Here is a 24,025-nt window from a genome sequence, read left to right as displayed (position 1 = left end):
GCCAGCTCATTGCTGAGCAGGTGGGGCACCTGTGAGCTCCGCCGGCGGGCGGGAGGGACCTGGACCTGCTGACCCGGTGCTGAGAGCAGCTGGAGCGGGTGAGTGGGGCGGGTCCTGGCCTGGGGCTGTCCCGTCCTCCTGGGGTGTTGGGCTTGGGGTTTGCCGTGGCAGTACCCGCTGTTCTGGGAGCAGCTCTGTGATGGGCAACTGTGATTTCTAGGTGGGCAGGCGCTGCTGGAGGAGGTGGTGCTGGGCGAGGCGGACATGGAGCTGCTGGGTCCCGGCCCTCTGTGGAGAACCGGCCTCTGTGAGCAGTCTGTGGAAGGCACCAAGGCACCGGCAGCCTGCAGGAGGACGCCTCCCTTCCCCAGGGGCTGAAGGGCTGCAGCTGGGGGTGTGAGGAGGGCAGTGCAGAGTGCTGCCTCCAGGAGAGCCCAGCCTAGTGACCTTGGCTGTGAAAGCAGCTGCCCAAATCTCTGGAAAACAAATTAAAACATGGTAACAGCAAATGGGTGTTGTAGATGCCGGTCCCCAGTCAGCGGGGCAAGCGGTGCGGCTGTAAGTCCCCTGCCCCCCGGGGAGCCAAGGGTGTGTGTGTTCCTGGTGGGGTTTTGAGTTTGGACCTTCAGGACCTCCCACAAAGGGAGGGGGTGGTGGGCGGGTTTGGTGGGGACGGCTGCCTCACAGGCAAGTGTGAGTGCTGGTCTCTTTAACTGCCCCAAGGAGAGGAGGCTTTGGCTGAGTTCAGAAATTCTGAAGGTTTAGTGAAGTGGCAGAAGAAAGAAAAGGGACATCGAAGTCCGTGCCCAAGAGAAATTGTTAGGTTTTTGGAACAGCTGTTTGGGTTGGTGGAAGGCCTGTCAGTGGTTCTGGAGGAAACTCCACACTTAGCCCAAGTGTGTGGTTGGGGGAAGGGTAATGGAGCCATGGGGTCCCGAACCACTCGCACACCCAGCACCTGGGTGCTGCTCTGAGCACGAGGGAGGCGCCTTCTTAGGCAAAGCAGCCCGTTCCCAGGGTAGGTGGCTTTACCGACAAGGGTGTGTCTGGATTTAATTCCCTTCTTCAGCAAGCCGTGTACCCTGCTACCCCCTTTTGTTAGAATCACAGAGGGGGCTCTGGACTGAGCTGGGACCCCCTGGGTTGTAACTGGAGAGCCCTGTTGTTGCTGCCCCTGGTAACCTCTTCCTGGTGTTGGGCAGCTGCCCCACAAAAGATAGCAGGTCCTAGGTTGGGAGATCTTGCCCTCTGCTGCTGTGGATCGTCTGGTTGATCTTGGAGCGTGGCCAGGGCCCAGCCCGGGCGGCGGGGGTCAGGACTGGCCTGGGGCTCGGACAATGTCCTGCTTGTTCTCCATGCAGCCTGCCTCCCAGAGGTATCAGAAGCTTGGCAGTAGAGGGCTGTCAGCCCTCAGGTGGGGGGTATGTGTATGTCCGGGACCCCTGGTGTGCAGGGCCTCCTGGAGAGGGGGGGTGTCCCTACTTGCTGCCGCATAGCACCTCTGCTCTCTGCTTGGCCAAGACCGGACGCTGGCATTTGTTTAAAAATTCTCAAATCATTTGTTAGGTTGGACTAAAAATTAGCATTTCCAGCTTGGGACAAGCACTTCTAAGTTTTGTTGTTTGTAAAACATGCCACTGTTGAATTTCTTACATCCCCAGAGCCCATTCTGTAATGAAGTGTCCAGTAAACTCTGCCTTCCTTAGCTGAGCTGCTGGGGGACCTGCCGGGGTCCTGTCTGGGGGCTCCCTCTGATGGAGGGGAGGGTGCTTTGTGTTGTCCAGAGCCTGGGGACCTGTTCATTTTGAGGCTTGGTACAGCCCCTCTCTGGGGTTGAGGGCCTGCTCTCAGCCCACCTGGGGGCTTCCCATCCCCAACCCCTGCTGTCTCCGGCCTTGGATGCCCTCGTGCTCACCTCTCCTGAATCTCCTTAGCGCTTCCCTTCACCCATTTGGGCCACCAGGGCTCACGTGATGCAGGCCCAGGGATGGACACCTGGCCTGGAATCTTCCATGATGAGGGAGCCTTAGGCTTTCCTCTGGAGAGCCCGGTGGGAGGAACTGCCTGGCGTGGGGCCCAGGGCCTGTTCTCTGGGCCCCTTGTTTCACATGTAATCCAAAGGATTGGGGTTTTGTCCTCACTCTTGGCCTTCTCCTCACAGGCCTTATCTCCGGCCTCCAGGTCTGGAGCTTCCTGGGACCCTGCCTGGGCAGGGAAGATTTGCCGAAGTGCACCTTGGGCCTTTCCAGGCCAGGGCCTGGGGTGGGGGATGAGGAGCAGATCTTCACTTCCTAAAGCCTGGAAATCCAGGGCGCTTGTCCCTGAGACGTGGCCCAAATAAGCAGCACAGAGGAGCCCCCAGTGGCTTCAGCTGGAGGAGACCAGAGCAGAAGTTCTGCTCCTTGAGCAGCCAACCCACCCCCGCCCCCCAGAACTCACTCCTGAGCGCTGGGGTCACCTGGAAAAGAGAAGAGGCTGTGCTTGGGCCTTAGGAAGAGGTGAGATTTTAATCAGATCTTTTGTAAGTAGCTCTGTGGAAGGAAGCCGTAGCAGGAAGGCTGGGGGCTGGGGAGCACTATCCTGGAGCGGGGGGCATGCAGCTGCCCTTAATGGGATTTGATTTTCAGTGGACTTACGGATGATGCCCGTTAAAAGTCCCTTTGAATTGGTGCTCATGGTGTAGAGGGTGCAGGCAAAGTCCCTCGGCATTTCTGAGGCCTGTTTTCTCAGTGGGGAACTTGCCTTTACTGTGCCAAGCGGGCTGAGGGCATGCCCAGGGCCACAGCAGAACAGGTTTCCCTTCCCTAGAAATGTGTGAGTGGGAAATGGGTCAGGGCAGGTTGGCCTGGGCACCAAAAGCAAACTCACACATTTATTTGAAAACTTCTTGGACTTGCTGTCAGACCAGAGCCTCTCCAGTCCCTTAGGTCATAGAAAGCGGCAACTGGAGCAGCTGAGCCTGGTGCCCTCTAAGTTGGGGGCCATGCTGGGGGTCCCGCATGTTCCAAGCCGCCCTCGGGCTGTGCTACCCCAGGTCAGGACGCTAGCCAGGGGCACAGATCTAGGGCTGTGCATGCCTCTCTGTGCGTTTTTGATAGGCTGTGGGGATGTGTCCCTGCCAAGGGCAGACCCTGCGTGCCTACTCCCCCACCCACGGTCTGAGGTGGTCGTGCCACATTCGGTGTTCGGAGCCAAGGATAGTGGGCCCGGCTGTCCCACAGGAACTAAGACGAGCAGGGTCTTAGGGTCTGGGGAGGAGGCCCCAGTGCCAACGATGCGCCCTGGGCGGCAAGAAGAGGATGGGATTGAAAGGAAGGTGGTGGTGTTCAGGACGGACTCCCCTACCCACATTCTTGGCTGGATAGCAGAGTATCCCATGGGCCAGAGCATGGTGTGCCCATTCTCAGACCGGAACCCTGAGACCCTGGGGGTTTTGCAGAGAAGCTCTCTCTGGCATAGGTCCCCCTCACCCCGCACCCACTCAGGAATCTTCTGGCAGATGAGAGCACCAGTCCTGTGGACAGAAGTTTCCAAGAGGCCTAGGCCACTCCCACCTCCTCAGGTCCGTTGTCCCTGATCCGAGGACTGGAAGGGAGCGGGACATAAGGCCACTGGGCTGTGCTTGTGCTGGAGCACCCCAAGAACCTGGCCCAGAGCCACATGGGGTGGGCAGAGTGTCCGAGGGGTCAGAACTGTCCAGATGGGCACTGCCTTGGCCCCAGGGCCAGCTGGCCTAGTCCTCCTTGGGCCTCTCCACGGTAAGAAATGTGTCTGCAATCGCTGGCCGGTGCTCCGGGTCACCAAGTGGCTGCTTCTCTCGGTTCTGCTCGGCCCTGGTTCGTGTCCAGGAGGGGGAGCGCAGACAGCCGGCCCTGGGCATCGGGTGCAGGCCTGATGGGAACACGGGGGTCAGGTCGCTCCTGCAGCGACAGGGCTGGGCTTGGAAGCGCCTGGCCACATGCTGGGATCCCCTGAGTGCTCAGAAAACACAGGTGCCAGGCCACCAACGGCATGGACTTGTGGGTCTGGGTGCAGCCTGGGCAAAGGCTTTTTTGATGCTCAAGGAGGGTCCCTGTGCAGCCGAGACCCCACCCTGGGTGTGAGCCTGGCCCTAGCAGCTAGCTGCCCCATCGCCCTCCCAGGGTGCAGGCTCTCTAGGGGTGGGATCTGATCACCCCCTTTCTACCCCCACCCCGAACAGAGTGTGAGAAGGGAGAGAAGGTCGCTGGGTCCCCACACCCACTGGTGGTCTTGCTATTTCCGGGGCCCTCGAGGTCTGGGACAAAGGGCAATATTTCCTTGCGAACCGAAGGGGAAACTAAGGCCTGAGCTGTGGGGCCAGAAATGATGAAGGCCACCCCACTTTGCTTTGTCTAACTTGTGATTAAATTCACATGTAGTAAATTTTGCTTTTGATGGGACTATGACTTGGGCCTTTTGGCATTTGGAAAGGAAAATTGAGGAAGGCGGGAGGAAAATTCCTTCCAGTTTGACAGATAGACATGTAAAATGCAAAAATATTGAATGAGATGGTGCAGTGGCAAGCACCAATTCTGACACAGGTGTGAAAATTACTTCCAAAATGAGGGGTTGTGGAGAGCCGTGTTCCATGGGCTTGGGCCCCAGGTCTGCCCCACATTGCTCACCATGCCCCAACTCCAGCCCACCTGCTGGCGACTCCCCAGCCAGGCTTTCGTCGTCTGAGTCAGCAAAGACCTCGGCCAGCTCCTGGTCGGACATGTCAGTCAACTCGGTGAGGTCGAGGAGGTCAAAGTGCACCTCTAGGGAGGAGACGCTGCTCAGGGGCTCTGCAGGGGAGGGGAAGGGGGTGCTTGTCACAGGCACAGTCCGCCCAGGGACCAGCGCCCTCCCCCCACCGCCGACGGAGCCTGGCGAAGAACTAGAGCTCTGGGTGAAGCCCCACAAGGTCGGGCTAAGGTGGGGCAGACCCAGACACCCGTCTGCTCTCCACACTCTAGACTAAATGCCTTCTGGGAGCCCCCATTTTGCAGGTAGTGTAGCCAAGGCCCACAGGGCCCGAGCTGTAAGAGCTCAGCCACAGCAGCCCCCTCCCCACCCACACAGCTGGGGGCGTGTCTGCTTAGGATGTGGACCCTGATGCCCATTTCCCAGGGGGCTCATGGTCCCTGCGGAGCACACGCTGGGCAGGTCGCTGTACTTACGCCTCCTCTCTGTGACCTGCAGGAGCCCCGGGGCTGGTATTGGGATGCCCACCTCCTCCTCAGCTGTGGGCGAGTGGCAGCTGTCCCCTTTCCCATGGGCCAGGGTGCCCAGGGCTGCCTGTGGTGCCTCCACGTCCTTAACTATTTCTGCAACAAAGACAGACTGTGTTACCTGGGAGGACAGAGGCTGGAGGGGAAGACGTGAGTCCTTGGCTCTCCGAACCCTCCTTGGAGGCTCTGGGCAGTGACCAGGGTTGCCTGGGGTATTCTGGGGCTGGGATTCCAGACAAGGGCCACTGGGTGGAATGAGCAAGAGGGTGTCCAACGCTGTCATCTGTCTCTACTTTTAGTGGTCACTTTGGCATTTCCTTGCCTTTTGGGTCTCTTTGATCCAGAATGGACCCTGCTTGCCTCTCTGTCCTCTGTGGTTGGACTTCTTGTAAAAACCCATGTTCTGTTTGAATGCGCAATGACTTATTTTCATAGTAAAAGAGACTGGAGAATATTCCTCTAGGTTTTTTCTCTTTCTTTCTTTCTTTTTCTTTAAAGATTTTATTTATTTATTTGACAGAGTGGGATCACAAGTAGGCAGAGAGGCAGGCAGAGAGAGAGGAGGAAGCAGGCTCCCCACTGAGCAGAGAGCCCGATGTGGGCTTGATCCCAGTACCTCAAGATCATGACCCAAGCTGAAGGCAGAGGCTTAACCCACTGAGCCACCCAGGTGCCCCTGCTCTAGGTTTTTTCTATGTAATTTTTTGGGAAAGATTTAATTGCTCGTTTTTTAAATATTTAAGGATTTTTTTTTTTTTTTTTTTTTTTTAGTTGACAGGAGTAGGCCCTGTGGGCAATCTGCTTGGAAGAGACTGGCACTCAGAGATGGACCCCTGCCCCCTAGAAGCGCCAGCCCCACCCTTCTGTCAGTTGGGCCAACCCCTTGACCTCTTAGCTCACATCCCTCCATCCTTATTTCCTACCAGTTCCTCCAGAATGTTCCAGAGCCCAACCCCATCTCCCCCTCCTGCTGCCTCACCTTATCACTCCCCGAACTCAGCCAGAAAACCTGTCAGGCATGTGCCCAGAGGCAGCTGGATCCTGTGGCTCCCCCATGACCCTGTTGTGGCCCCATAAAGAGTGAACCAGTGCTCTGTGATGTACCAGGGTCCATGGCAGTCTTGTCTACGGGAGCCCAACTGGGCCCCCAGTGCCAACAGCTGCTGGCCAGGGGTGGGCCTTCGAAAGCTCAGCAGTGCAGTCAGCAGCCAGGATGCCCAGGTCCTTTGTCGAGAGGATCTCCAGCTCAGTAGGAAGATAAGCCATTGTTCACAGCCACAGAGGTGGCTGGGCATCGGCTGGCCTCTTGTAGGAGGGCACCACCCTCTGGGGGAAGATGGGGCTGGGGACCCGCCCATGCTATCCACATCACAGGGGTTTGGGGTTGGCCAGGCTGGACACAGCTCAGGGGATCTGGTTTCCACCTCTCTGATGCATTTGGAACGTGACTTCTCAGTATCATGGGAGGGTAGAGTTACACCCACCAGTGTCCCGGCCTGCCCAGCCCAGCAAGGACACCTTGACACCCAGAGGGCATGAGAGAGGTCAGACTGTGCTCTGAGCTGGGGTAAGCAGGGGCCACTGCCTTGAACCGCTGACCAGCCATTTCTGTCGAGAGTCCTTGAGGAGTCTTTACTCTGTGGGAACCTGCTTTGTTTCCTTGAGTGGGGGAATATAGCATCTGGGCCCTCTGAGCATGTATGATGGGCTCATATCATGCTGGACGGTGCTGTCCTGATTCTGAGACGCTTCCAAGCCCATGGGCCGTGGTGACAGGTGAGGCAGGGGGAAAGGGCAGGGGATACACATCCACAGAAGTCATCAGGACTCTGCTGTTCTGCTTGTGCTGGGAGAAGCTGCTGAAGGCTTCTCAGCTGAGTAGGACATCTACCTCCATTTTTGTGAGCTGCAGGTTCGGTGGGAAGGACGATGTCTGTAGGTGCTGAGACAGGGTGAGGAGCAAGCACCACTGTGGATGGTGGGCTTCAGGGTCTCGGGGGGCCTCACCTGCCGTACTAGCTGTAAGAAGCACATTTTGACAAATGTCAACATCCCTGAACCAGCCAAGCATCTACGGTCAGTGGCATCATGGGTGATGGAGAAATCAAACGTGGCCAGTCCACACAAGGGGGGTTACTCAGCCGTAAACAAGAAAAGAAAGCACAGACACAGGCTACAACATGGCTGAATCTTGGAAGCATCATGGTAAGTGCAAGAAGCCGGTCACGAAAGGCCGTGTGTTACCGTAACATGACATGTCCAGGACAGCAAAAGCACAGAGTAGAGGAGTCGATTAGAAAAGATACAGACAGTAGATAGATGGCAGTCTCTAGGAGCTGGGCTGTGTGTGGGATGGGGGTGAAGACTCGGCTACGGGGCTGCTTTTCCGGTTGATGAAAGTATCCTCACAGGTCATGGTGGTGGTGGCTGCACAGTTTTGGAAATATACTAAAGGTGCTGAACTGTATGCTGTAAAAGAGTGAATTTTAGGACAAAAGAAATCCTCAGTGGAAACAAAGGTTGATTTTGGATGAAATTGAAGGGCAAATCCAGGAGGACCTGAGACATCAACTCACTTTTCCTGTGCACCTACTGTGTGCCAGGCACCAGGCTCAGAGGCTGGGAATGGGTAAACGAAGTGTGACCTCTAGGACCTAGGCTTGGTCCTGACACAGTAGGTGCACCATAAATGTTTGTCGAATGAACAAGGCCAAGACCCCACCCCATCGTCTCTAAGTGGCTGTGCTAGGAATCACCTGTCCGTAGATGAGACCCACAGCTCCTCCTGGGGTATGAAGCAGGAGTGATCACAGAGGCAGGCAAGGGTGGGGGCACCTGGGGCCAGGGTGTGGGGGAGCAACACCAAGATTCTCTGCTCAGTACAGCCCCTATAAAGCAGGGACCACTGTTGCCCTGACCTGTGCAGGCCGCGAAGCAGCACCCCATGGGGACTGCAGCTGGGTTACCATGTTCTGCCCCGGCGCCGATGGCTCATGTGAGTGGGTATGACAGGGTTACCTTGCACTAGGCCGCTGACCTATTTTCCAGCACATTTGTGTGAGAACTTGGCCCAAATCTTAAGTTCCCTGCTGTGTGCCCTGGGCCTTGCCCTAAGCATTGAGGAGGTTCTCTGCATGAACCGATGAACAAGTTAATGAAGTGAATAAATGATTAGCATATACAACAAAATGGCAGTGGGGAGGCAGAGAGGGGTCACAGACATGGGTATCTGTCCCCCATTTCCCTTGCCCCTCGTCCATGGATGTCAGGATGCTGGATGGGCCCTGCCAAGGTGCAGCCTCCTGAGTGGGGGGCCATGGCCTTGCTTTCCTTGTGGCTGTCCGGACACGTGGAGTTGGGTGGGTCTACAACCTTGGTTTACCACAGGCCCCAGATGGGGTCCTTCAAGAAGCACAGTGCCTCCCTTCTCATCTGCATATCTGCACACATTGATATTAAGAAATTATTGGTACTTCGTTTAGGTGCAAAAATGGGATTTTCATTATGTTCTATGAAAACCTTATCTTTTGGAGATATTTCAGAAATACTTAGAGATGAGATAATACGTTGAGCCTGGCTACAAACCGCTACTGAAGGGAGGCGGGGGATGGTCTGGTTGAGCAGGCTGGCAGGTGGCACATGGAGCTTTGCCACATTGTTCTACTTTTTTGTGTGTTCTACATACTCCAAAACAAAGTTGTCACAAGTCAGTGACCTGAGAGAATGCCAGTCACAGCCGTCCATCCAAGATCTTGTGAGCTCCCTTGGCATGGGGATTGCCAGGCCACTGTTTAGGCAGGAAATGGCTGCACAGAGTATGAGGCCTTTCGGTGTGCCCCGCCTCCCCCCCCACCTCCCCGGCTCCCACCCCACCCCCACACCTGGACTGAGTAGGCCCCTGTGAATACATATCCGTGCGTGGAACGAGAGAGAGAAACTGGAGGATCACGAAGCCCCTCTTCCCTAACCCTTCCCCCCCCCTTATCTCACTCAGGGCTCCCACAGCGCTGGGGGGAAAGTGAGTCTGTCCCCACCGACAGAAGTGGATACGGAAACTGAGGGCCGGGCTGATTTGCTCAGCTCTGTGCTCCCCAGCCTTTGCCCTCCAAACCTTTCCCATCACATCCCCGCATACCTGCCACTGGGAAGTCCTGGGGTCCTGGGACTGTCAATGGCAAGAAAAAGCTGGATCCCTTAAACAAGTGACAAAGAAAACCCACACCCACCAGCTCGGATGTGTCTGGTGGTGTTTGCCGGGTGGGTGACAAGGGCCCTCAGCTGTCTGGACTGCACCTGCCCAGCTCAGACTGCAGACAGCAGTGGGTGGGCCCACTGCTTGAGGACACCCCCCCTGGGGCCATCCCTTTGGGCTCCAGATGAGGTCGCCAATGTGGCTGGGGTCCCTCCGCAGGTCCCTGTGTGGTCAAGAGAGGCTCCCCGGGATGGGACCTCCAGGAAACCCATGATGCATCTGGGGCCTAGCCGGGCGGGTGGACGTGCTGATGGCGCCGGAACACGCTTCCGGGAAAGGACTCTTGAGGTGGGGGTTCTTAGAGTTTTCCTGCCGTTACCAGCTGCTGCCCTGCCAGAGCCAGACTCCAAAGAGGGAGACCTAGGTAGAATCCCAGGCGTCAGAGTCACCGAGAGCCAACAGGGGCCTCGATGAGGCCCCTCTGCGTGCACACCTGCATTCCCAGCTGTGGGCGCCCCTGGGCCTCGCCCAGGCCGACAACCCCTGCAAGCGTGGGGCAGGCTACCCCGCAGGCCGTGCCGGGTGCAACGCCCCCCTTTCCCCAGGCCCGGTCCCGGCGCGGTGCCCTGCATGGTCCCGGCGGCGGCGGCGGCGGCGTCCCTGCCCTAGCCCTAGGCGGAGAACTGCCGGGGCGAACAAAGCAGAGGAGCGGCGCCGGAGGGCAGGGTCCACCCGCAGGCCTCGCGGAGCTGGACCCCAAACTACTGCCCAGACACGCCCCATGCCCGGACCCCCCACCCGGAACCCCGGCACTGCTGGTTTGGGGTTCAGCACGAAACTCCGGACCAACCGCCCAGGAGCGCGCCTGGCGGCTGTCGGGACTGAGCGCAGAGGACAAGGGGGCGGGGACGCGATGTGTGCGCCCCCCGCCTAAAGCGGGGGCCGTTCCCGGGAGGTACCCCCGGCCCGGCTCCCCACGCGGCACGCCAGGCTTCCTCCGGCTCCGGCCAGGCTCAGTTCGGAGCTAGCGGGCATCTTGTGCGGCCCCCGGGAGCGGCCGGTGAGTGGGCCGGGGGCGAGCGGCGGGGGGAAGGGGCTGCGGCTGGCTGCGGGGAAGGCGCAGCTCGGGGACTCCTGGGGACTTGGGGCCGCACTCACCTCCCGGGCCGGCGCCCTCCGGGGGCTCCATGCGGCCGGCGGGGTCTGGGAGGGGCGCGGGCGGCGGCGGCGTCACCCAGCCCGGGCGCCCCTGCAGCTGCGGCGGCGACTCGGCCCCAGCTCCCGGCGCAGCGCATCGGGGCAGCAGCCGAGGGGCCGCGGCGGCAGGGAGGAGCCCGCGGGGCGGGGCGCGCAGCTGCTCCGGGGCCCGGGTTCCCCCTAGCATCCTCCCCCCGGAGCCCCGAAGCACAGGTGCGGCCCCGCCCCGCCCCGCGCGCGCCCCCTGCCGGCCCCGCCCCGCGGACCACCTCTCCCGCCGACCTCCCGGGCTGCGCAACCCCCGGCATCCGGCGGCGGCCTCCCAACCCGGGCACCCTCCGCGCCTCCAGCGCGCTCACTCCTCCCGCAGCCGCGCCAGCTTCGGTCCATTTGTTCACCCCCAGATATTTGTGGGGTGCTAGCTACGTGCCGGCGCCTCGTGGGCCGGTGGAGAGGAGGCACCGAGGAGCAGCAAAGGCGGCGCCCCATACCCTTGTCCGCTAAGCAAAGAATGGCAGATTGTGATGAATAACACCACGAACACTGCGGGTGGGGCTGGGCGAGAGCTTAATGATGAGGCGGGAGGGGGCCGTAGGTGGAAGATGGGAGCGGGCAGGGAGAGCGCCCCGGGAGGGAAGGCAAGGGTCTGGGCACGCTGAGAACGACACATGAGCCCCTGGAATGGGACCCTGTCCCAAGCTCTTTGCGCACAGTATCTCAGTTATTCCCCCAGAGATCCTAAGAAGACCGTGTCCTGGTTTTCCAGATGAAGAAATTGAGTACGGAGAGGTTAGGTGAGCTGACCAAGGTTGCACAGCCAGTCACTGGAATCCAAAGGGTCTGAATCCAAGCCCAAAGACGGCACTTTTATAAAACCAAACCAAACCAAAGAAAATCAGGGAGCAAGAGTTTGTTTCCGGCTGGGAGTGAAAAAGGCCCCCAGATGAGGGAGGTGGGTATGAACTTGGTGTTTGCGTGAAGGCAGCCTCTCAGAGGCAGGCGTCCATACAGCCTCAGCCAACCAAGGCCCTCAGTGCCCACCCCAGTCCAGTCACACAGAACCCACAGCCTTTGAGACTGTCAGGCTGATAGTCTCCCCCCACTCCTTTTCTTTTCTTTTCTTTTCTTTTCTTTTCTTTTCTTTTCTTTCTTTCTTTCTTTCTTTCTCTCTCTCTCTCTTTTTTTTTAGCTTACAAAACAAAGTGAAAGCCGCAGTCTGTAGTTTTCTAAATGATTTCATGCCCTGCTAGCATGAAAGAACTAGCCCTTGTCATGAGCCATGGCCTCCCTGCGACCCCAAAGCTGCAGAAAATGGCCTCTCGAGGAAGAACCTGAGTTACAGGGTGGGTGATGGGGACATGAGGAAGCCAAGGAGTGCCCTGGGGAGTTGGGACAGTGGGTGGCCAGTGACTGTTCAGAGTCAGATGGGGGTGGCAGACTGTAGTTCTCCAAACGGTCAGATCCATATTTATTTATTTATTTATTTTTAAAAAGATTTATTTGACAGAGAGAGATCACAAGCAGGCAGAGGCAGGCAGAGAGAGGGGGAAGCAGGCTCCCCGCTGAGCAGAGAGCCCGATGTAGGGCTCAATCCCAAGACCCTGGGATCATGACCTGAACCGAAGGCAGAGGCTTTAACCCACTGAGCCACCCAGGTGCCCCTGGATCCGTATTTCCAATTCCACTTCCAGAACATTCTACTCCCATTAAGGCATTCCCCCATCTATAAAACGTGGGTGAGGCTTGAGGTGGCTCTGACCATAGAGTGTGGCAGAAATGATGCCATGTGACTTCTGATTCAGCGCTCCCTCAGGAGGATCCCTGGAACGTGGCCACCTGTGTGAGGAAGCACAGGCCACTAGAGAGGCCACCTGGGTGTGTTCTGGCTGACAGTAGCCGTCAGGCTGGACTTAAGTCTTTCATCCAATGGGCAGACATGAGACCCCACCTTTGAGCCACCTCTCTGGGGGTGTTCTGTGGTGCTGAGGTGAGCTGTCCCACCAAGTCCTGGCTGAGGTATAAATTCATGAGCAAAAGAGATGTTGTCACTGTATTAAACCACTACTTTTGGGGGGTGACCTCTTAGGCAGTCAAAGCAACGGTAATAGCAATTGTTTAATAATTAACCCCATTTGAGACATGAATAGGTGCTTCAGCTGGTCTCGTCAAAGGCATCCCTGCTGGTAAGCAGCAGGTGATTCCAGAGGCCAGTGTTTATTTATTTTTACCTTTTCATCAAGAACATTTTCAAACAAAAGTAGAGAGAATAGCATGATTAACCTCCATGTACCCATTACCCCATCACCGGGATTCAAGAGTTACCAACTCATGGCTGATCTTGTTTCCTCCCTACTATCAATCACCTCCCTCCACTGCTAGATTGTTTCGTTCTCTTTTTAAAGATTTATTTATCTATTTATTTATTTGGCACATATATAGAGAGAGAGTCCAGTCTTCTTAAGGACTCTATTACCCTACCATCCAAGTATCTACATCAAGTTGAGTTGATGTAGTGGCCTGGGGCCAGTTAGCTGACCACCAAGCAAGCAGGCATTAGGAAGAGCAAGACGTCAAAGACACGGTCAGTTTGTGTGGGTCAACATTTGCTCTGTGATTTTGCAGGAAACTCAGATGCCGTTTATCTGGGCTTCAGAGCTGCACAGCTTGATGCTGAATGAAAGTATCTTGAGCCACACATGTGAAGAAAAAAGGCTCTTCTCTAAGAATCTGAACTCAAATCCAATATGAAAAGCACAGGTCACTGTGGGTCCCGTCAGGAGCCCAGGGAGTTGTCAGCAGGGCTCACTGGACCTATTCATCTCTGCAATCCATACAGATAAACTAAGCAATGCTCTTGGTTTTGACAAATGAATTCCCTGTCTTGTTATCCTTAGCTAACCCTCTTATTCTTGCCCTTTTTGCTGAGAGGAGTTAATGTTAATGCATTTATTTAATTCAGAGACCCCAGACTTCCAAAGCAAAAAAGCCAATCAGCATGAGGCATCCAGCATATTGCGTTGGCCAGAGTAAGTGTTAAATAACAGTCATTACCCTTCTGTGTTACCCAGCTGCACGGTCTCGCCTGCCAACCCTCCTCTGGGAGGCCCTGGCACTGGGGGAGCAGGCCCCTATCAGGCCCGTGGTGTCTGGCACAGCGGCGAGGGCTCTTGGCTGCCCAGGCACAGTGACATGAGCAGACCTCACTATGGCCTCCAGGCTGGCAAGCCCCACCTTGGCTGGGCAAGCAGAAGCCCCTTAGGGTCCTCCCTAAGGAGGCTCTCAGCCTCCTTGGCTCTCAGATCCCCGCCCCTGTGTGTGTGCTGGGGCCGAAGCAAGCCCAGCTAACGAGGCATCTTCCTCCTTGGGCAGGACTGGCCGATCCAAGCCCACCCAAGCCCTTCTTCAGTACTCACACTCTCTCCTCAATGCAACTCTTCAGAGAGAGGAGATTCTGGATCTTCTCTATCCCCAAACAGAAGGCAAAACATGACCTGCTGCAAAACCACTATTTAGGAAGATGCTAATGTTGAGGGTGTGGACAGAAATAGGACGAATACTGTGTAAAGATGGCCACTCCCAGCTTTCTGGGTGACACAGAGTGACGCATGGAGGTAATAGGGTGAAATTCCCTTCCGAAATCATATGATGACTAGCGGTTTTCAGAGCAAGAGGTTAGGAAAGGAACGTCCAAACTCCCCTTTCTTCTGCAGTGCCTGGCTGGAAACTTGTGGCAGAGGCTTCTAGTCTGTCCTCGCCATGAGGGCAGGGGCCACAGAGGAGGCCTTCTCAGGGAGAGCACTTTATTTTTGAGAAGGAGCCACTTGCGGATTTCAACCCTTCAGAGCCAGATGGAAAATACGCTTCTGTCCCATGTTTGTTTGGTTCTGGCGGCCTGCAGAACCCCAGCTGTCCTCCCTGCTCACCGGGACAGCAGGTGGCTCGGGCGGGGTGTGGCCCAGGGGCATAATTTCAGCCCGATTTTGAATCTAGTTTGGACGGCTCCTGGGAGCCTTGCGGGGCAGCTGCTTCGGTCCTTCCTGCCTCGGTCCTTCGCGGGAGGCATCTTCCCCGAGCACCTGCGTGTGGTCCGTGCCGCGGGCGCTGGAGGTGAGCCGCGGACCCAGAGGCTCCCCCGCTTCACGGAGCTTCGGTTCTGGGCGGGGAGACAAGCAGAAGCCCGCAACCAACCGCCTTCAGGAACTTCGGGGAGACGAAGCGCGGGGTTCCACCCCCCGCCACGGCTGCCCGGAAGAGCCCGACGACTTCGCGGCTCCGGGTACAGCCGGGGCGCGTTGCTAGGAGCTCGCCTCCGCCGTCGCTAGGGGCTTGCGCGGCCGGCCGAGTCTCGCGAGGATCGCCGAGACTTCGCGCGGGACCGCCCATCGGTTGCCGGGAGACGGCGCAGCCTGGGCCGGGCGGGAGCCGCCTGTCTGAGGGCCGCGACGGGTCCCGACCGCCGCAGCCATGGTGAGCAGGCGGCGGGAGCTGGCTGGGGTCGGTGCGGGGGCCTGGGGCTCCCTACCCGGCAGTGCGCGCAGAGACACGCCTGGACGGGAGGTCTGGGTCCGCGGGACTCGAGTACGCGGAGACCCCAGCATAGAGGGGCCTGGAGCTCCGGGTTCCTGGAACCGAGGCGTTGGCGCTCTCGTGGCGTCTTCGTGGGGAGAGCACTGGCTGCTGGGGCTCCCGCATCCCGGGCCCCGCACGCACTTGGAGCTGAGAGATCCGGGCTCTCCCGGATCCGGTGCTCACGGCGGGGCTCATAGACGTCGTCGTCGTCCCCCGCCCCGTCCCCCCGGCCCCCCCGCCCAGGATCCGGGCTGTGGGTTGCACGCTGTCCCGGAAGACAGAACCTGGGTCAGAAGGATTTCCTGTCTGGAGGGAATTCTCAGTCCTCCATATCCTTGAGACCTAGGGTGAGGGGCCCGGGGGCACACAGGGGCCCCAGGAGCACAGTCGGGTTCATGGGATACCCTAGGACCTCCAGTCTCTGGGGTGGAGAGCCTGGGGCATACCGGAGTGGCTAGAGGTCCCTCTACACCGAGGGTTCCTGGACAGAGCCTCAGGGTTCAGGAGCTGCTGTTTCCTTGGAGAGCCTTGGAGGAGTCAGGCCGGTACCTAGAGGAGCAGGGTGGGACTCCCTGGCTGTCTCACTTTCAGGGCCCTCACCTGCCCCTCCACTCATGATTTAGGGTTCACAGGAGCTCATTTTCCAGGCAGATGCTGCAGGAGTGGGTATCAGCTGATGGGGGGATGCCTCCCCAGGAGCTATGCCCAGCTGCTGCACTTGGCTGTGAGTTGCCAAGTAGTTATGAAACTGGGGCACCTTCCTATGGGATGGACTTCTTGGAGCAGAGGGATTGGAAAAAGGGCAGGACGTTAGGAGTGGAGATCTCAGTGCATGGGTTTTTAAAATCAACTGGAAACGGCCACCAGAATCCTTAGGTTTGTCATTAGCTTGTTGGAATGGGGGGATTTTTCTATTTTCTTTTTGCGTTTCTGTTTTCTAAGGTATCCATGTAAAAGTTTTTTTTTGTAATCATAAAGATGTTACACGTCGACATACCTATAAAGACATAGAAACATTAATAGAGACATTTAGACAAAGACACAGAAAGGTCACAGGAACAGGTGGATGCAAGCACACGTGCACAAGCACGGGTCCCAGAGCTGAGAGAAGTGCAGACAGAAGATAGGGATTTGGAAATTCAGTACCTGCCTGAGGGGCTCTTGGGAAGCGAGTGGAGGTGGGAGGCTCTTCCATCACGTCTGTTGTTAGAAGCAGGCAGTACACTAGGAGCTGCTCCTGTGTGGCGAACCCTTGACAGAGCACCCATGGGGAGTGCCATCTGCTTCAGCTCCTGACCAGGGTTCTCCGAAGGCGTTTTGTATTTGGAAGAAAGGCAGCCTCATGTTTCCACCTGTGATCCTTGCTCTGGACCATTTCTTCGTACACATACCCAGCAGTTTCTTGCAGGTTTCTCTATGGTGGTCACCAAGCATTATCGCCAACATGGTGACGTTTGAGAGCTGCTGTTGGGGTTCTTCCTGGCCAAGTAAATTTTGCATTCATGCCCAGGATGTCTCTGCCACATACCAAGGAGTGGATTTAGAAGGAGTTTCCCCTACCTTCCTTTCTGAGGGAAAAAGTGTTCTCTTCTGAAAAGGAAGATTTGTCCTTGCTTTTCCCTGTGGGTGATTATGGGTGGGAAACCTTAGGGCTGGCACAGTGATGAGCTCCAGGTGGGACGTGAGATCTTGAGCAACAGAAGAGAAACCAGAACAGGTCCTCCTGTCCCAGTGTGCCCCCGGGGGTTAATCAGAGCCAGCCAGAAGCTGATGCCTTTAGAGAGCCTTCCTTCCTCACCCAATCATCTCTTCTTTAATCAAAGGCACCCAAGAAGAAAGGGAAGAAAGGGAAAACCAAAGGTGCCCCGATTGTTGACGGGCTTGCTCCAGAGGACATGAGCAAGGAGCAGGTGAGCAAGGCCTTGGCCTAGTCCTGGGTCGGGATGGTAGTGCCGCTGCTGTTCAGTGTTGTCTCCGGGTGTTTGCCTTCATGAACCTCTTTCAGCTGCCGCCTACTGCCCACCGCTTCCTCATCCATCTCCCCTCAGTCTGCTCCTGCACTTCTGTCCATTTCCATAATTCTCATTGGCTCCAAAGCTATCAAGTACAGTACATATTAAAAAAAATGTAGCCACATCAAAGAAATTTTTTGTAGGGTGGTAGGAATTTGGAAGGAAATGATTTTCTGATATAAAAACTATTTTTAGCTTTCTTCCTTTTTAAAAAAAATATTTTATTTATTTGTTTTTCAGAGGTAGTGAGAGAGAGAGCACAAGCAGGGGGAGCAGCAGAGGGAGAGCAAGAGGAGCGCAATGCTGGACTCGATCGCAGGACTTTGGGATCACGACCTGAGCCGAAGGCTGACACTTAACTGACTGAGTCACCTCGGTGCCCCTTTTTTTTTTTTTTTAAGATTTTATTTATTTATTTGACAGACAGATCACAAGTAGGCAGAGAGGCAGGCAGAGAGGAGGAAGCAGGCTCCCCGCTGAGCAGAGAGCCCGATGCGGGGCTGGATCCCAGGACCCCGGGATCATGACCCGAGCCAAAGGCAGAGGCTTTAACGCACCGAGCCACCCAGGCGCCCCGGTTCCCCTATTTTTAATATTCTATGTATCCGGGCGCCTGGGTGGCTCAGTGGGTTAAGCCGCTGCCTTCGGCTCGGGTCATGATCTCAGGGTCCTGGGATCGAGTCCCGCATCGGGCTCTCTGCTCAACAGGGAGCCTGCTTCCCTTCCTCTCTCTCTACCTGCCTCTCTGCCTACTTGTGATCTCTGTCTGTCAAATAAATAAATAAAATCTTTAAAAAAAAAAAATATTCTATGTATCCTTTCGGTTTTACCCTTCTGATGTTCGCTGAACTGTTATAGTATATGTGTGTACAGTATTCTTATTTATTTTATTTGCCATTAAACGGTAGGAATTATTTATTTTTATTTTTGTATTTTTAAAAAATATATTTTATTTATTTATTTGACAGAAATCAGAAGTAGGCAGAGAAGCAGGCAGAGAGAGAGTAGGAAGCAGGCTTCCCACTGAGCAGAGAGCCTGACATGGGGCTCGATCCCAGGACCCCGAGATCATGACCCGAGCCGAAGGCAGAGGCTTATCCCATTGAGCCTCCTAGGCGCCCCTATTTTTATTTTTGTATTTTTAATAAGCTTTAATTCCCCCCCCTTTTAAAAGAAAGACTTTAGTCATTTATTTGAGAGAAAGAGAGAGGGAGAGCACAGGTGAGGGGAGGGGCGAGGGAGAAGCAGAGTCCCCGCTGAGCAAGGAGCCCAGCACGGGGCTCAACCCCAGGACCCCGAGATCATGACCTGAGTCGAAGGCAGACGCTCAACCAACTGAGACCCTAGGAGTCCCAGTAGGAATTATTTTAAGCCACTTGTCCACTTTGATGACATTAAGGGCCAGAGAACATAATTAAACAATTATAATTTCAATTAAAAGGCACCTAAAAATTGCAACATATGGTGAACCATGAGATGCAATGTTAGTGCCTCTTCTTCCAGCCGCCATGTTGATGAGTGACTAGCAAGTGTCTGCTAGGGACCTATTGGGGGTTCCATGTCAGCTCGTGTGTTTATGTTAATAAACCTATCTTTCTTTTGATAGTTGTTTTTTTTTTTAAAGATTTTATTTATTTATTTGACGGAGAGAGAGAGACCACAAGTAGGCAGGGAGGTAGGCAGGGAGAGAGGAGGAAGCAGGCTCCCCGCTAAGCAGAGAGCCCGATGAGGGGCTCGATCCCAGGACCCTCAGATCATGACCTGAACCGAAGGCAGACGCTTAACCCGCTGAGCCACCCAGGCGCCCCTTTTGATAGTTTTTAAAAAGAGATATGTTTATTTGAGAGAGAGAGAAGCAGATTCCCTGCTGAGCTCAGGGCCTGCCACACGGCTGGATCCCACACTCCTGAGATCCTTACCTGATCCAAAACCAGGAGTTGGAGGCTTAACTGACTGAGCCACTCAGGTGCCCCTGTTTGGATGGTTTTAGGATAAGATGTAAATACAAAGGGACGTTAGAGAGCTGGGCAGAGGCCAGTGCACAGGGGTGAAGAGTTGCTTGATTTGATTTGATTTTTTTAAAGGTAGAAGTGTGTCTTTCTTTTTCTTTAAGATTTTATGTGTTTGAGAGGAGAGAGAAAAGCACAGAGATGGAGTAAGAGGGAGAAGCAGGCTCCCTGCCCAGAAGGGAGCCTGATGCGGTGCTCGATCCCAGGATTGAGATCATGATCTCGCTCAGATCATGACCTGAGCTAAAGGCAGATGCTTCACTGACTGAGCCCCCCAGGCACCCTGAGTTGCTTTATTTTATATGCAGAGAAGCCACAGGCAGTTTAAGCAGATGATGATGGGTTCAGGTTTGTGTCAGAGCGATCACCGGGGCTGCTGCGTGGGGGTTGGACAGCACATCCCATCGCCCCAGCACTCGAGCTGTTTCTTGTCTCTGTGGGTACAGAACTGTGACATAGCAGTGATCGGATGTCCCGCATGTGTGGGACTGACGACCTCAGAACTATCCAGGGTCCAGGCAGGGCTGAGGGGCTGGGGACTGCAGTCTGTTCTTTGGATGCTTACCCTATGGACATTGTGCTGCAGGGCGGTATGTTTTCTAATTTTTAAAGAGAAACTAGAAATCTGTGTATTTATGAGAAATCTGAATACTGAGTGAAATCTGATACCATGAGCCAGTCAAAGTAGGTAGCCTGGATGTCCCAATTATTTATTTCTTTAATTTAAATTTTACTTATTGATATATGAAAGGGTCCGTAGACAAAAGGACGAGACTGATACAAAGCGAAGGTCAAGCAAAGCTTTATTTCGCGCCAAGCATCGAGAATCAAACTGACCGGCCAGGGCCGTCTCTTGCAAAGAGGCGACCCCCCCAAGCCTCACAGACTTACTTTTATAGAATAAAGGCCATGTGGTTGAGCCTGGCTACACACAGGTGGCCAGTTGAATTACATTCTACCCCATAGTAGTTCTTTGAACTAGCCTATCACCCTGGTCAGAATTGGCGCCCAAAAGGCAGGGCCCACATTCTTGGGTGGTTAGGGAGGTGCTTTCCTGATTGGATGTTTCCATCTGGCCGGACACGTCCTTGAATCTGGACTCTGTTATCGGGGGCTATTTGGCCGTATTTCACCAATTCTGTTTCTAAGCGCTTTCCTCTTGGGGGAAGGGGCAGGTTCAATCTAAGTTTACTGCATAAACAACAAAATGGCTCACTCTGGCTAAGTAGGCCCTTACAATATACAGCGTGTATTGGTTTCAGGAGTAGAAATCAGTGATTCGTCACTTCCATATAACACCCAGTGCTCATCCTAACAGATGCTCTCTTCAATGCCCATCACTCATCTATCCCATCCCCCACCTACCACCCCTTCGTCAATGGTCAGCTTGTTCTCCATTGTTAAGAGTCTCTTATGGTTGGGGTGTCTGGGTGGCTCAGTTGTTAAGTGCGTTTAGCTGGGGTCATGATCCCGGTCTCCTAGGATCGAGTTCCGCATGGGGCTCGCCGCTGAGCGGGGAGCCTGCTTCTCCCTCTTCCTCTGCCTGCTGCTCTGCCTACTTGTGCTCTCATTCTTTCTGTTGAATAAACAAAATCTTAAGAAAAAAAAGGAGTCTCTTACGGTTTATCTCCCTCCTTCTCTATCCCCCTGCCCCCCTTGCCATATGTTCATTTGTTTTCTTTCTTAAATTCTACATATGTGAGTGAAATCAGACAGTATTTGTCTCTCTCTGACTTCTTTCACTAGCATAATACCCTCTTGCTCCATTCATGTTGTTGCAAATGGCAAGATTTCATTCTTTTTGGTGGCCGAGTAGTGTTCCATTGTGTGTATATGAACACATCTTTATCTTTTAGTACTGTGAGGACCTATTTAGCCAGAGGCTTCCATCCAGGTTAAACAATAACCTTGTTGTTTAACCCTTAAACTGTCCCTGCTCCCCTTCCCCCAGGGGACTTACTTAAAAACAAGTCCTGGAAACCAGCCCCAGGTAACAAAGCCTAGATACAAGGGTGGGTCAGGCCAGGTGGAGATGTCCGATCAGTGAGAGGTTGCATACGTCTCCTAGCTACCAAGGAGTATGTGCCCCGTCCTTTGGGAGCCTTTTGGGTGCCAATTCTAACTAAGGTGATAGGCTAGGTCAAATGTCTACTGTAGGGTAAATTGTAATTCAATTGGTCACTTATATGTGACCTAACATGACTGTGGAGTTTCCTCTGTGTGTTACAATCTCATTGGCCACCTGTGCGTGGCCAGGCCCAACCACACGGCCTTTGCCTTTGAAAGCTAGTCTGTGAAACAGAGAAAGGTCGCCCTCTTGTAAGAGGTGCGGCCCCAAACATTCGGTTTGATTTTTGATGCTTGGCGTGAAATAAATCTTTGCTTGACCTTCTCTTTCTATCAATCCCGTTCCTTTAATCTCGGACCCATTATTGGGGGGCATATCAGTAGCATCTTCTTTTAATAGCATCAGTTTATGAACATCTAGACTCTTTCCAGAGGTTGGCTATTGCGGACGTTGCTGGTATAAAATTGGGGTGCATATGACCCTTTGGATCCATACTTTTGTGTCCTTTGGGTAAATACCCAGTAGTGCAATTGCTGGGTCTTAGGGCAGTTCTAGTTTTAATGTCTTGAGGAACCTCCATGCTGTTTCCCAGAGTGGCTGCACCAGCTTGCATTCCCACTGACAGTGCACGAGGGTTCCCCTTTCTCTGCATCCTCGCCAAATCTGTTGTTTCCCGACTTGTTAATTTTAGCCACTCTGATTGGTGTGAGGTGGCATCTCGTTGTGGTTTTGGTTTGTATTTCCCTGATGCCGAGTGATGTGGAGCACTTTTTCATGTGTCTGTCGGCCATCTGGATGTTGTCTTTGCAGAAATGTCTTTTCCTGTCTTCTGCCCGGCTCTTGATTGGGTTGCTTCTTGGGTGTTGAGTTTGATAAGCTCTTTCTAGATTTTGGATACTAACCCTTTATCCAATACATTGTTTGCAGATGTCTTTTCCCATTTTGGGCCACCTTTAGGTTGTTTCCGCAGCTTTTTATCTTGATGAAGTCCCAGTAGTTGATTTTTGCTTTTGTTTCCCTTGCCTCTAGCGATGTAGCTAACCAATTCTTTATGGAAAGGAAATTCACAAGGAAGCTAAGAGCCTGCCTCACTTTTCTCTTAAATTTAACCGATTTGCAGATTTGGCTGCCATTGTCTTTGGACCAGGCCTTTTTGATGTTAGCTGGTCTTCTGGTTTTATATATTTTTTTGCTTAACACATATCTTTAGAGGTGAGTGTTTTAAAATTAGCATTATTCTGGGGTGCCTGGGTGGCTCAGTGGGATAAACCTCTGCCTTCAGACCAGGTCATGATCTCAGAATCCTGGGATCAAGCCCCACATCAGGCTCTCTACTCAGCAGGGATCCTGCTTCCTCCTCTCTCTCTGCCTGCCACTGGGCCTATTTATGATCTCTCTCTCTGTGTGTGTCAAATAAATAAATTTAAAAAAATTAGCATTATTCTGTGAATATGTGTATATGGTGCTACACCATTTCATTATCCGTGTGTCTTTGGACCGTATAATCTTCCAGTAGATTTACTCTAATTTCTCAATCATTTCCCTATTTAAAATCGTCTTAGATTATTTCCTTAAAAGAATTTTTTTAAAAGATTTTATTTATTCATTTGAGAGAGAGAGACAGAGATAGTGACAGAGAGCAGAAATGGGGAGGGAGAAGCAGGCTCCCTACTGAGCAGGGAGCCCGACCTGGGGCTCCATCCCAGGACCCCAGGATCATGACCTGAGCCGAAGGCAGATATTTAACCAACTGCCAAGGTGCCTCCTTAAAAATTTTTTAAAAGATTTATTTATTTATATGAGAGGGAGAGAGAGAGAGAGAGAGAGAGAGCGCGCGTGCGCACACACGCGAGCTGGGGGAGGGGCAGAGGGAAAGAGCCTTTAGGCAGACTCCCTGCAGAGTGGGGACCCAGGCAGTGGCTCGATCCCATCACCCCATGAGAGCATGACCTGAGCCTACGGAGAGAGTAGGACTCTCAGGCCACCCAGGTGCCCCTTTTGATGGCGTGATAATGGTGTGACTACTATCTTTGAGCAGAAAGCTATTGTGTTCTTTTGAGAAATTTCTTTTGTCTGAATTCCCAGGAATGGAATAAAGGATATAATCATTTTATGTTTATTAGCCACATTCAAGATATTTCTGCTATTTTCTGAATGTGTCCTGTCCTTAGGCCTTCCTAGCATCCTATTTTAATTTCTTACCTTTAGTTTTTCTTGTTCTTAGGTGAGAGTGGCCCTCCTTTCTTCTTGGCACTGGGTGGGCCCCTGCTGGGCCCTCATGGCTCTGCCCTGCCCGGCAGGTGGAGGAGCACGTTGGCCGCATCCGTGAGGAGCTGGACCGTGAGCGAGAGGAGCGCAACTACTTCCAGCTGGAGCGGGACAAGATCCACACCTTCTGGGAGATCACGCGGAGGCAGCTGGAGGAGAAGAAGGCCGAGCTGAGGAACAAAGACCGGGAGATGGAGGAGGCTGAGGAGAGGCACCAGGTCGAGATCAAGGTTAGTGGGGCTGACTGGCCTATCCTTGCGGCGGGACATACCGCATGGAACAGCGGAGCCGGATGGGGGCCGGGGGGAGGGTAGCATTTTCTCTCCTCTGGTGCAGCCCTTTGTATCCTTTACAGTGAGAAACGAAGGTATTTCTTGCAGAAGAGTATGTGTGTGCAGGGCACCCACGGATGCAGGACTGTGTGTGAGTGTGCAGGGGTGTGTGTGTGCGGGTGTGCAGGGAGCCCGCACGTGCAG

At 54.2% G+C, this 24,025-nt stretch overlaps 2 protein-coding genes and 1 long non-coding RNA gene across 4 annotated transcripts in view; 2 read left to right on the top strand and 1 right to left on the bottom strand.

The window, feature by feature from the left end:
* The first annotated feature begins 51 nt into the window (after positions 1-51).
* On the top strand, positions 52-509 carry LOC116865521. The gene is made up of 2 exons (XR_004382222.1): positions 52-98; positions 221-509. It is a non-coding gene; the product is annotated as an uncharacterized LOC116865521 (long non-coding RNA).
* A 2,122-nt stretch (positions 510-2,631) lies between these two features.
* DBNDD1 (dysbindin domain containing 1) lies at positions 2,632-10,820 on the bottom strand. The gene is made up of 4 exons (XM_032853724.1): positions 10,585-10,820; positions 5,184-5,330; positions 4,668-4,808; positions 2,632-3,891 (listed from the first exon to the last, which is right to left on the bottom strand). Exons 1-4 carry the CDS (start codon positions 10,808-10,810, stop codon positions 3,734-3,736), a joined length of 672 nt encoding a protein of 223 aa, XP_032709615.1. The 5' UTR covers positions 10,811-10,820; the 3' UTR covers positions 2,632-3,733.
* A 6,195-nt stretch (positions 10,821-17,015) lies between these two features.
* GAS8 (growth arrest specific 8) overlaps positions 17,016-24,025 on the top strand; it is a 17,589-nt gene continuing 10,579 nt past the window's right edge. For both annotated transcript variants that reach the window (XR_004382214.1, XM_032853721.1), the window contains exons 1-2: positions 17,016-17,102; positions 23,582-23,779. Coding sequence is in view for 1 of the 2 variants with exons in the window: in XM_032853721.1 (XP_032709612.1) it covers positions 17,088-17,102; positions 23,582-23,779 (213 nt within the window). In the remaining variant the exon portion in view is untranslated. The remainder of the gene's footprint in view (positions 17,103-23,581; positions 23,780-24,025) is intronic.

The sequence above is a fragment of the Lontra canadensis genome, unplaced genomic scaffold (genome assembly GCF_010015895.1).
Source record: "Lontra canadensis isolate GAN:19392208 unplaced genomic scaffold, GSC_riverotter_1.0 scaffold8, whole genome shotgun sequence".
Classification (NCBI taxonomy): domain Eukaryota; kingdom Metazoa; phylum Chordata; class Mammalia; order Carnivora; family Mustelidae; genus Lontra; species Lontra canadensis.
Note: the sequence above shows the minus strand (reverse complement) of the source record. Positions and strands in the feature narration are given on the sequence as shown.